This window comes from Molossus molossus, unplaced genomic scaffold (genome assembly GCF_014108415.1).
Source record: "Molossus molossus isolate mMolMol1 unplaced genomic scaffold, mMolMol1.p scaffold_m16_p_21, whole genome shotgun sequence".
NCBI classification, from domain to species: Eukaryota; Metazoa; Chordata; class Mammalia; order Chiroptera; family Molossidae; genus Molossus; species Molossus molossus.
This window is the reverse complement of record NW_023425357.1, coordinates 10,977,620-10,990,033: the sequence shown is the minus strand read 5'-3', so window position 1 is coordinate 10,990,033 and position 12,414 is coordinate 10,977,620. Positions and strand designations below refer to the sequence as shown.

Sequence of the window (12,414 nt, the reverse complement as noted above, 5' to 3'; positions counted from 1 at the left end):
AATAACTCCCCCCCACCCCCACCCCGCCGCCAAATGACAGGCAGCTGGCAGTGCTGTGCCTCAGGTGTCCTGTATGTATGACCCAGCAGGTGGTTGTCCACAGTGTGAACATGGTGGCTACAAGGCACCTCATGGCTCTGAGCAGAACACTCCAAACAAGCGTTTTGTCTACCCAGGGCTCATAAGGTACATCTTTTGAAGTCTTTGCTCCCCGGTGAAGTGTGGCTGCCCTCCTGAGAGGGGCCACCCCAGCTCTGGAATCGGGCATTGGTCAGCAATGCGCATTCCTGGGGAAACACCCACCCTGGTGAATTTCACATCCAGGCCAGGCGAGCGGGTGGACTTGCTTGTAAATTGCAGCTCCGTGGTAATACCGCTAATAACCACCTGGAGGAAGGCACGCCCTCGTTTCTCAAGCCTGTCTCCACCCCGGACACTCTGGTGGGGGTGAAGAGGCCAGGCTTCTTGCCAGGTCCACAGACCCCTCGCCTGAGACAGGCTGATTTCTTAACAAGACCTTACTCAATTCATTTTAAAATCCTAACAGCTGACAGGAATCCAGCAATTACTGGCATTGGGTAAAAGAACAAGCATTTGGATCATTGCAGCCTCTTAACCCAGGGCAACCTCCAAGGATCATTTTGGCCATTAAAACAAGATGATGGGACTCAGTGAAATGATCCAGCGTAAATGTCACAGTGGCTTCATAAGGGCCCAATAAATGTCACCAGACAAAAATATCATCACTAAACGGTTGCTCATCATCTTTTTATGATGTGTGATAATAATAGTAACTCACATAATTTGGTATTAATACTAAATTAATATCACTCTGATTTACGAGACATCAATGGTTTTACTTAAGCATTTCACAAATATTACCTCATTGCGCTATCACAACAACCCTATGAAGTAGGTACCGTTAGCATCCCCATTTTCAGAAGGGAAAACTGAGGCACCTGGAGGTTAAGTGAAGTACCCTTGGTCATGTAACTAGCAGGAAGCATAGCTGGGATTCGAACCCAGGCACAAGACTTTTTTTCTTTAATTTATTTTAGAGAGAGAGAAACATCGATTTGTTTTTCCATTTGTTTATGCATTCATTGGTTGTTTCTTGCCCTGATCAGGGGTTGAACCCGTAACCTTGGCGAATCAGAACAACGCTGTAACCCACTGAGCTACTCAACCAGGGCCAGGCACTAGTCTATTATTACAAGGCTGTTCTGCCACTGATGGGGAAGTGAAATGAATTTCTGACTAGGTCTTCAGCTAATCACTGAGCTCTTGTTGAATAAAGGTGTTTCGCCTCACTGTGCCTCAGTTTTCTCATCTGTGTAGTGGGTTACTAATGTGATGATTCATTCATTTGTTCACTTACTATCTCTTTATTGAACGTGTATTCTGTGTCGGGCACCAGCGTGGACACTGTGGTATGCAGTATACAAAAGAAACAACACTTCTGCCTTCATGGTGATTACAGTGTCCACAGAGGGAGACAGACAAGGAAGAAGGTAATGAAGTGAATTATACATACTTCTGTGTGAGGTGTGTTAGAAGGTGACAGGAGCTTGACAGAAGTATAAAGTAAGGAAAAGGGGAGGGAGAGTAGGTGATGTTCATGAGGCTCTGAGATCATAAATAAGGTCTCATGGAGTTGACATTGGAGCAAAACTTGAAATAAGTACAGAGATGAGCAAAAACATTCTGTGGATCCAGGTGGAGGAACAGCCCATGCAAAGGCCCTGAGGTGTGGAGGCTGACGTGGCTGGGCGGTGAGTGAGGGACGGATGAGGGCAGGGAGGTGAGGAGGCAGATCCTGTGGGGCCGGTGGGCCCCAGGGAGACTTTGCCTTTACCCTGAGCGAGATGGAGGGACAGGATGTGAGGCAGGTGTTCACACCTGACCTGACTGCTTGTGAGCAACAGACAGTTGGGGAAAGAAGCAGGGAGAGAGATGGTCCAGGTGAGAGGTGATGAGAATGGATGAAATTCCCGAGGGAGTGTCGATGGCGAACACAGGAGATTCAAGGGCGGAACCCTGACTTTGCAAGATTAGAGAGGAGGACGAACAGCCAAGAAGGCTGACTAGGAACCAGAGGGGCGTGCTGGCCAAGTGTGTGTGGGGTAACCCCACTGTGTCAGGTGCTACCAACTGGTCAAGCAACGTGATGACTGAACAGCACCAAGAGGGTCATTGGTGACCTTGACATTTCAGAGTGGTGGAGAGGGGCAAAGCCTGATTAGAGGTTTAAGAGAGAACAGGGACAGCTCTGGCTGGTTTGGCTCACCGGTTGGAGCACTGACCTGCGGTCCAGAGAGACCCGGGTTTGGTTCCCGCTAGGGGCACGTACCTTGGTTGCGGTTTGTCCCCGGCCCTGGTTGGGTCGTGCGGGTGGCAACCACTTGATGTGTCCCTTTTACATCAATGTTTCTCTCTCTCTCTCTCTCTCTCTCTCTCTCTCTCTCTCTCCCTCCCTCCCCACTCTATCTGAACAAAAAATGGAAAAAATGTTCTCGGGTGAGGATAAAAAAAGAGAGAGAGAGAAAACAGGGACAGAAAATATGGAGACAGCAAGTATAGACAACTTTTTTGAGAAGTTTTACTATAAAGAGGAGCAAAGAAATGGGGCCATAGCTGAAGGAGATGTGGGGTCCCGAGAGGGTTTGTTTTCAGATGGGAGAGATGACACTGTGGACTGACAGAATGCTCCGGCGCACAGGGGGAGCTGAGGGTGCAGTAGAAGGGGGACAACTGTGAGACGGTGGCCCAGAGTGGGTGGGAGGGACGGGTGAACATACACGGGGCAGACGCGTGTGGGCCCGGGGCAGGTAGGTGGTAGATAGGGTGGTGGGGGCCTGTGGAAGTTCACTTCTCATCACTAGCATTTTTTTCTGCAAAATAAGAAGGGGAGAATGAAGAAGGGGAAGGAGGTGTGATGGAAGAGCAGATGGGGAGAAGGCATAAAATAGTTATCTTTAGGAAGGAAGAGTAAGTGGGTAAGAGAAAACTAATCTGATTGCCCAGCAGCTTTAGGGGCTGGAGGGTCAAGTTCACAAATTATTTTATTTTATTTTATTTTATTTTAGAGAGAAAGATAGAGAGAAATTTTTTTTTTTTTATCCTCACCCGAGGACATTTTTCCACTTTTTGTTCAGATAGAGCGGGAGGGAGAGAGAGAAAGAGAGAGAGAGAAACATCGATGTGAAGGGACGCGAGGGGCTGCCACCCGCATAACCAACCAGAGCCGGGGACAAACTGCAACCGAGGTACGTGCCCTTAGCAGGAACCGAACCCGGGTCTCTCAGGACCGCAGGCTGACGCTCTAACCGCTGAGCCAAACCGGCCAGGGCTAGAGAGAAAGGAAGGGAGAGAGAGATAGAAATTTCGATGTGAGAGAGAAACCAATTAGCTGCCTCCTGCTCACCCTCCACTGGGGATCGAGCCCAAAACCCAGGCATGTGCCCTGATTGGGAATCGAACAGGGGACCTCTCAGTCCATGGGATGACGCTCAATCCATTGAGCCACATGGGCCAGACCAAGTTCACAAATCTGAAGTGAGACCAGCCAATGGACTTGTATTGTTCTTTCGCCATTTTAAACTGTGTGGGTACAGGCACCAGGTAGGTGGAGGGCTGAATTTAACCAGGGTCATGTGTAGGAGGAAGCCAGAGGAGACAGGATGTATGCAAAGAATGTTTTTCATGATTAATCTAGGAATGTAACCGATTAGGGCGAACTGAGGACTTGAGGACCGAGGGGGAGTGAAAAGGAGGTAGGCACCTAGGGTGGGAGAGCGCAGTAGTTTGGAAGGATTGTGGGGATCTGCGACACTGGAGGGAGAGAGCTGGAAAGAGAAGAGGTGATGGGTGGAAAGAGGTGTCTGAGACTGAAATTCTGAAGAAGCTGTGATTGAGACAAGGTCCCAGAGCAACCATGGGAGGGAGGGGCTGAGAGGAAGGCAGGTCAGGGAACAGAGGGGCAGGGGTGAAGAAGGAAGGACCACCTGCCTAGATATGGAAATCCCCAAGAATGATGACTGGAGCAGGGGGGTGGCAGAGCCTGGGATTAAAACCATGGAGAAGTGAGGAATAGTGAAAAAGGCCAGCGATGCTTTACATGGTGGGTACCATCTACTCTGATGAAAAGATGCATAGCTGGAGACTTTGGGGAAGGATGGAGAGAGTTGTCTGGAAGCAGCACCAAGGAGCCAGGAGATTCACCCACTGGGAAAGGCCACAGGAGAGCTGGGTTCTGGTTAGAGCAAGATGGTGACAAGAATGTTCAGTGAAGAGTCAGAGAGTTCATGAATCCCAAAGGCCCGAGGAGCTGGGACAGGTTGTGGGATAGGGTAGAAATGGTTCCATCCTAGGTGTTTTTTCTAGTCTATCTTCAGTGTGCTTGTGGTCATGTATACAAAGTGTGTATGTATACAAGCGCGCGGCCACAGATGGAAGCCGTGGTTCGCAGTCCTGATGGAGTCATGGTCTGGCCAGCGGTCTTTTTCCCAAGAGGGAAAGCCCTTCGCCTTCGATCGCCCTCCGGAGCCAGGTGGCAGGAACAAGGTGCCCGGTTTTCGCGGCCGTGAGAGTCCCCCTTGTCCATTAAAGCTGGTGGGGTCACGATCTAGCGCAGGGACCTTGCGTCCTGGGAGAAGTGGCGGGAGGCCAGTCTGCCCTCACCTGTCAATCCCTCTCAACCTGCAGGAATCCAGTCTCCGGAGATGGGCACCCGGCCCTCGCGCCAGCGGCTGCCCGCGGACCCGCCCATAGCCTTGGACGCTCTGCCCCCAGAGCTGCTGGTGCAGGTGCTGAGCCACGTGCCGCCGCGCGCGTTAGTGACGCGCTGCCGCCCAGTGTGCCGCGCGTGGCGCGACGTGGTGGACGGGCCCACCGTGTGGCTGCTGCAGCTGGCTCGCGACCGCAGCGCGGAGGGCCGCGCCCTCTACGCGGTAGCCCAGCGCTGCCCGCCCCGCAGCGGGGACGGGGAGGAGTTCCCGCTGTGCGCCCTGGCGCGCTACTGCCTGCGCGCGCCCCTCCGCCGCAACCTCATCTTCAACTCCTGCGGAGAGCGTGGGTACCGGGGGCGGGCCGAGTGGCCCCAGGGATGAGTGGGCAGGGACCCGAGCGAGGCTGAGTGAGGGGGCGGGGCCAGGGCTCCGAGCCAGAGGCCCTGGGGAAGCTGAGTGGGCGAGACCAGGGAGGGGCTGCGAAGGAGACGCACTGGATGGCCGGAGCCAGGGGCTGTGGGCAGTTGGGGAGAAGAAATGGATGGCGAGACGGAGCAGAAGGAACCAGGGGACAGGGCTGTGTCAGGAAGCACGCAGTGCTGGGACTGTAGACTCCGTCGGGGTGGCTAAAGAGGAAAGAGCCGGGGCTGGGGAGAAGCCGACTGGGTGTTGGTGGGAGCGGAGCTTGCAGAGAAACGGGGGCCTCATTGAAAGGCCGTGGGGAGGAGGACCTAAGCCAGTGGGCGGGGCCGAGGCTGGGAGCTGGGAGGCTGCGGTAGGGGCCCAGGTGGAAGGAGCACCGGCTGCGTCGGGGAGAAGCCGAGCTGGCAGGTGAATCCCTTGTCTTCTGCCCTGTTGCATCCCACAGAGGGCTTCAGAGGCTGGGAGGTGGAACACGGCGGGAATGGCTGGGCCGTGGAAAAGAACCTGACACTGGTGCCGGGGGCTCCTTCCCAGACCTGTTTCGTGACTTCTTTCGAGTGAGTGGCCCTTGATCCCTGGGGCATGGGCTTCAAGGAGGGTGGGGGACCCCACCTCACCGTCTTCATCCTCATCTACCTTCACCCTCCCCTCAATCAACAAACATTTGTTGAGGGCCTGCCATGTACCAGGCACTTTGGGGGGGGGTTTGTTTTGTTGTTCCTATTTTGTTTGTTTGTTTTTAAAGATTTTTATTATTATTTTTATTTTTTTATCCTCACCCGAGGACATTTTTCCATTTTTTGTACAGATGGGAGGGAGAGAGAGGAAGAGAGAGAGACGGAAACATCGACGTGAAAGGGACACATCGAGTGGCTGCCACCCACACGACCAACCAGGGCCGGGGACAAACTGCAACCGAGGTACATGCCCTTAGCGGGAACCGAACCCGGGTCTCTCCAGACCGCAGGCGGACGCTCTAACCGCTGAGCCAAACCGGCCAGGGCTGTTTTTAAAGATTTTTAATTGCTTTTTAGAGGGAGGGAGAGGGAGAGAGAAGAACATCAATGTTAGAGCGAAACATCGATCAGCTCCCTCCTGCAGGCCCCTCACCGGGGATCTAACTGGAATCCTGGCCATGTTCCCTGACCAGGAATCGAACCAGCAACCCTTCGCTGCAGCTCACGACGCCCAACCAACTGAGCCACACCAGCCAGGGCTCAGGCACCGTTTTATATGTCAAGATACAAGGAAAATTCAGAAAGATCAGGAACCTGTTTTTTCATTTGCATTTTAGATGTAGGGTGTGGGGAGACATTAAACACATAAACAGTAAAATAACAAGAACACAACAAACAATGAGAGTACTTACTCCCTGACAGATGCTTTGCATATAATTCAATCCTGGCAACAACCCTGTGACGGAGATAGTATCGTTATCTCCATTTTATAATGGGAAACTGAGGCACAGAGGATAACCAACATGTAATAAATGGTGGAGCTGGGATTTGAGCCCAAGTGATCTGGCTCCAGAGCTTCTGATTGTGATAAACGCTATGAAGACATCAGAACAGTCTGATTGGTTGGTTGATTCTCTTTATCCTCATACCCCACACCCATTTCCTTATCCCCTGCCCCCATAGTCAACCACTCTCGCATGGCATTATCCAGCTTTCTAGTAGCCAGTGTATTAGGAGTGGAGTAATATCTCACTGCTGTTTGAGTTTTCACGTTTTGACTTACTAATAATTAAGCATCTCTTCCTATGCTTGTTAGCTTTTTGGATTCCCTCTTTTGTAAATCGCCTGTTCGTATTTCCTATTAGGGCTGATGTCTTATTCTTGACATACAAGAATTCCTTGTATGATGTCGCTGTCTGCCCCTTGTCCGTCCTGGACACTGCGAAACTCCCACTCTACCATCTGTATTGACTGTGCCCATGGTGTTGTGTTGTTATTTTCACATGATCAAATTCATCTCTCCCTTTTCTGCTTTAGAATTTGTTTTTGAAAAATTTTTTTTTTTAAATCCTTTCGTATCCTTAGATTCTAACAATATTCGCTTATACTCTCTTCTAATAAACTAGAGTTTATCTTTCACATTTAGATCTTTAATTCTCCTTTGAATGTGATGTTAGCTAAGGATCTGCCCCACCCACCCACCCACCCTGCGCATCTCCATATATTGAGCCCATTTTCCCAATATCATCTACTAAAGAACCCATCCCTTCCCCATGGAATGGCAGTGTCACCTCTATGATGGAGTTCCCATACATACCTAGGTCTATCCCTGAGCGCTGTGTTCTGTTCCACTAGGCAGCTTAGTTCTTCCACCAGTAGGACTCCATTTCTATGTTATGGCATATTCGAATGGCAGAGAAGGGCTGTTTACAAAGGTGCAGGCAGACCACAAGGGACAGTGCATGAGCCCCAGGCTAGTAACAGTGGGGGGAAGGGTCATTACCACCCCTAGGCCTGCCAGGTAAAGGCAGCAAGCAGTTCCTGAAACCCAGCAGAGAAGGCTGTGAGGAGGGCACGATGGAGATGTGCCCTTTCATTAACAGGCACGGCAGCCCCGGGTGATCCCTGGGGAGAGAGCCAGGAGGATAAATAATCTGAGTTTACTCTCTTCTCTCATTTCCATCTTCTGCTGGAGCTTCCCATTGGCTGAACCAACAGGAAAGGGAGGGTAAGGGAGACCAGTCCATACAGGCAATGCGACCTCAGACCTTGGGCCCCACACTTTGAGAGACCCCACAATCCCCTGCCCAATGTGGGCCTCCATCTGTACTCATGTCTAGATCTCCACAAATATTAGGGGTAGGCCTGCCTCCGGGTCAGCCTCCGGGAGCCCGGGGCAGGGTGAGAAACGGTGGAGGGGCCCTGGCCAGTGTGGCTCAGCAGTTAGAGCGTCAGCCTGCAGACCGAAGGGTCAAGAGTTTGATTCTCAGTCAAGGGCACGTACCTAGGTTGCAGGTTTGATCCCCAGCCCCTGTTGGGGTCCAGCGGGAGGCAACCAATTGATGTGTCTCTTTTACATCGATGTTTCTCTCTCTCCCTCCCCCACTCCCACTCTATCCAAAAGAAAAAGAAAAAATATCCTCAGGTGAGGATTAACAAAAAAAGAAACGAAAATGGTGGAGGGATGTGAGAGGAGGCTTCTGGGAGGAGGTGGTTTCTGGGCTGTGACAGTCTGCTCCACACCCCACCATCTCCCCTTCCCAGATGGTGCTTCAAGAGGCAGCTGGTGGACTTGGTGATGGAGGGGGTGTGGCAGGAGCTGCTGGACAGCGCCCAGATTGAGATCTGTGTGGCCGACTGGTGAGTGAAGAATGGCAACCAGCCCCCAGAACCAATGGTGGTGGCAACCATTCTGCAAAAGGGGCTCGTTTCATGCCCCCATCGATGCCAGGGGCTGGCCAGTGCTGCCGTGCCCCCTTCATAGTGAGGCTTAGGGGGGAAGTGATGTCCTTCTAGTTGCGGAGCGGAGGGGGCGGGGGGGGGGAGAGCGGGGGGGGGGCGGAGCCTGGGTGAGCCCAGAGCCTGGACTCTGCCCTCCTCCCCACCCCCTTCCCAGCGGGCCAGGGTGATTGACAGGGGGCCACAGACTGCATTGGCTTGGTGTGACACAAAGTATCTCCTCCCACTCACTCCACCTCCATCACCTGCAACTCCGCCCTGACCTAATGGCTTGCGGCTGCCAAGCACTCAGAAAGGTTGGGAGCATTGTACCCTGAGGCTCAGAAGGGAGCCTGCGTGCCTACGACGATCTCCCAGTTTCCTTCATAAAGCTCTCGGACACCCTCCAGCTCTTGCTCCTTCACAGATAATCCAATCTCTTCCCTGGGGTTCTGACTCCTCCCCAGAGCACCCGGATTCCTTCTTCAGGCTCCTCCACCCCGGGTGGTGGTTTCTCCCAGGAGCACCATACTCGCCCCACTCGGCCTCGCACACCTGACCCAAAGTCTTCAGAATCCACCCCGGGAGTGACCAGGCTCCACCCCCAGGCTCCACCCCCACCCTTGTTGTACCCAGGCTCCTCCCCCTAGAATCCCTGACACCTCTACATATGGGTGTGGGTGTGTGCAACCCGGATCAAAGTGCAGGGAGGCTCAGCCCTGGACCTCTCTCCTCCCAATCCAGAGATTGGGGGTGGGGTGGCGGGGTCATCAAGGCTCACCCCCACCGGGCAGGTGGGGCGCCCGGGAGAACTGCGGCTGCATCTACCGGCTCCGGGTCCGTCTTCTGGACGTGTATGAAAACGAAGTGGTCAAGTTCTCGGCCTCCCCCAACCCGGTCCTTCAGTGGACCGAGAGAGGCTGCCGACAGGTGAGTACAGGCGCCCTAACCTCACTCTGCGCGGGCTGCCTCCTCAACTTGCCTCTGGCTGGGTATCTGCTAGTTCGCGCCGACGATCCTGGAGCCCTCATCACATCCCAGGCCCTATTCCAAGAGTTTTCCCTACTCATTCATGTCATTAGCTCAACAACCTAGTTGTTCAACATACATTTATTGAGCATCTACTGTGTGCTGGGCACTGCTCTAGGTGCGGGGAATGCAGTAATGAACCAAAGTCTTTGCTCTATCCCCATTCTAAAGGTGAGGAGCCTGAGGCACGGGAGGTCGTGTGACTGGCCCAAAGTCACACTAACGTGTGCAGGGTCTGATTCAAGCCCAGAATGGCACCCAAGCGTGTGCTGTCAAAATCATCGCATCTGTTATCGAAGTAACCTTTCAGGTGGTGGTTTCCACTCCAGATCTCCCCCATCCAACAGACTCACCATCCAGAAAGATCCCATTACAAAGTGAGTCAGATCACTAGCCTCCCTGCTTGTAACCCTCCCATAGCTACATCTCAGAGTGAAAGGCAACGTCCCATCACGCTGCTGTTAGAGGAAATGAGTGCAGACCCATGCTACAACACGATGAACCTTGGAAACAATACATTGTGAAAGTGGCCAGGCACCGAAGGCCACATATCGAATGACTGCATTTGTATGATTCGTCCAGAGTAAACAAAGCCATAGAGACAGAAAGCAGATTAGTGGTTGCCAGGGGCTCGGGGGAGGGAAGAATTGGAAGTAATGGCTAATGGATATGAGGGATTTTTCCCCTGGGGTGAGGGAAGTTTCCAGAATTAGATAGTGGTGATGGTTGCATAACATCATAAGTGTACTAAAAACCGCTGAAGTGTACAGTTTAAAACGGTTCATATTATGTTAGGTGAATTTTAGGTCAATAAAAAAATTTGCAAGAGATTAAAAAGCCAGAAGCCCAAGTCCTTCTGTGGCCCAGAGGCCCCACACCATTTGCTGATTGCCTCCTTGACCCCGTTTCCTACTTCTCCCTTCACTGGGCTCCTACCTCAGGGCCTTTGCACTGACTGGTCCTCTGTCTAGAACTCTTCCTCCAGAAACCACCTGGCTCTCTCCCCTCCTTCAGGTGTCTGCTCAAAGGCCACCTCAGTGGGGCCTTTGCTTACTCTCTTTACAAACCCACCTGCTGCACAATTCCCTCTGCCCCTTGCCCCATCTTACCCATGAGTCCCCTACTGCATGGTCAGCTCCACCGGGGCAGGGTCTTTGTGTTGCTGGGATATAGCTCTAGGTGCTGTATCCCAGCACCTAGAGCAGGGCCTGGCACCTACTGGATTTGGGGGAGTATCTGTCCAGTTGGTCGAGGAAGAATCCAAAGGTCCTCACCATCTCGCTTCCCTTCCCCACGCAGGTCTCCCACGTCTTCACCAACTTTGGCAAGGGCATCCGATATGTGTCTTTTGAGCAATATGGGAGAGACACGCGTTCCTGGGTGGGGCACTATGGCGCCCTTGTGACCCACTCCAGCGTGAGGGTCAGGATCCGCCTGTCCTAGCCCACCAGCCTGATCAGGCCTTTCAGGACCTACTGCCACCTGCCAGACATCATGGCCAATCAAGGGCAGCTTTGTAGCCAGGAGCCAGAGGATGCCCAGGGACAGCAGGGGGTCCTTGCTCCCAGCCAGCCTCCAGCAAACCCCACTTGCGGCTTCAGCATGGTGGCCCACGTGCTGCTCGGGAAACCAGGGATCCAACACGGCTGCTCACAGCTTCCCAAGTCAGGGGGTTCAAGGAATGACCGAGACTTTTACTTTGCCTACAAACTGTTTTCTCATGTGTGGATGTCAGCTGACCAAGTCGAAAAAACAAATGCCAAAACAGGATCGCTGATGTAGAAAAACTGCTGACAGCGGGGACAGTGACCCTCGTTGGCATGTTTCCGAGTTAAGCTGATGGCCAGCAGGGAGCAGAGGTCCCCTTGAGGGGACCAACGGGGGCATTGAAGGGAACCCTTTCTGCTATTCTGGGGAGTCCCTGGGATTCAGCTTCGGGGCCCATGCAACCTCCTCCAGCACTGCCCCATCAGCACCCCACCCCCCGGGGGCCAGACTGGCACTGTTTCTTGTAGAATCAGACCAGGTCTGTGCTGTGCCCTCCACCCACACCCCTGCCCCTGCCCCTGGAGCAGCCCGGCTCCTGTAAGGCAACACGCTCCTTTTCTCCACCACAGCCCACCTGCACGCACACTCCGAGCGAGGCGTGCGTGAGGGAAAGCTCGCCTGTCCCCGCTCCCCGTGTCTCCCACTCCTTCCCCAGATGGGTACAGCCACCAAACTAGCTCAGTAAAATCGGTGCTAAATGTGAGGTGATGGAGGACTTGTCTGTAATCAGTGCACTTATCCACCTCCCACTCCGATCCTAAAAGGCCCGGCGGGATGTCCTCTCAACTGAGAACTGCAGGAGGCGGGCTGAGCACTGAGGAGACAGAGGCAGCTCTGCCCGGTCTCGGCGGTTCTCCCAACAGCTCTCAGGCAGGCACTATTACCAATGCCTTTAGTCCAGGAGGAAACAGGCTCAGAGTTTAATGACCTGCCCGAGGTCACCTGGCCAGTAAGTAGAGGAGGCAAGATTTGCCCCTGAGTCGGGCTCCAGAGCCCAAGGATATAAGCACAAGCTCCTAATCTTAAACTCTAACATGGCCAGGCATATGATCAGGTGAGGACAGTGCTACTTTCAGGACCATTGTCCAAGGGACAAAACAGGCCCAGGGGCGGGGGGGGGGGGGGACCAATATACCCAAAATCATAGAACTGAGAAGTAGAGGCAGGATTTGAACCAAGGTGTGCGATTCTGAGAACAACACAGAAGAGACGTTCCCACGTAGGCAGCAGCCCCCAGCCCCCAGCCCCATTCAATCCTTTCTCAAAGCTTCTTCATCACGACCATTACAATT

General features: G+C 53.2%; 1 protein-coding gene across 2 annotated transcripts in view; it reads left to right on the top strand.

Annotated features, from left to right (window-relative positions):
- FBXO17 (F-box protein 17) overlaps positions 1–11,334 on the top strand; it is a 33,261-nt gene extending 21,927 nt beyond the window's left edge. Inside the window, exons 2-6 of one of the 2 annotated variants that reach the window (XM_036275357.1) lie at positions 4,705–5,070; positions 5,596–5,707; positions 8,372–8,467; positions 9,340–9,475; positions 10,874–11,334. In XM_036275357.1, the coding sequence (XP_036131250.1) occupies positions 4,722–5,070; positions 5,596–5,707; positions 8,372–8,467; positions 9,340–9,475; positions 10,874–11,017 (837 nt within the window). In that variant the 5' untranslated portion in view covers positions 4,705–4,721 and the 3' untranslated portion in view covers positions 11,018–11,334. The remainder of the gene's footprint in view (positions 1–4,704; positions 5,071–5,595; positions 5,708–8,371; positions 8,468–9,339; positions 9,476–10,873) is intronic. The other variant, XM_036275358.1, reaches the window with a different exon arrangement.
- Positions 11,335–12,414: the final 1,080 nt, after the last annotated feature.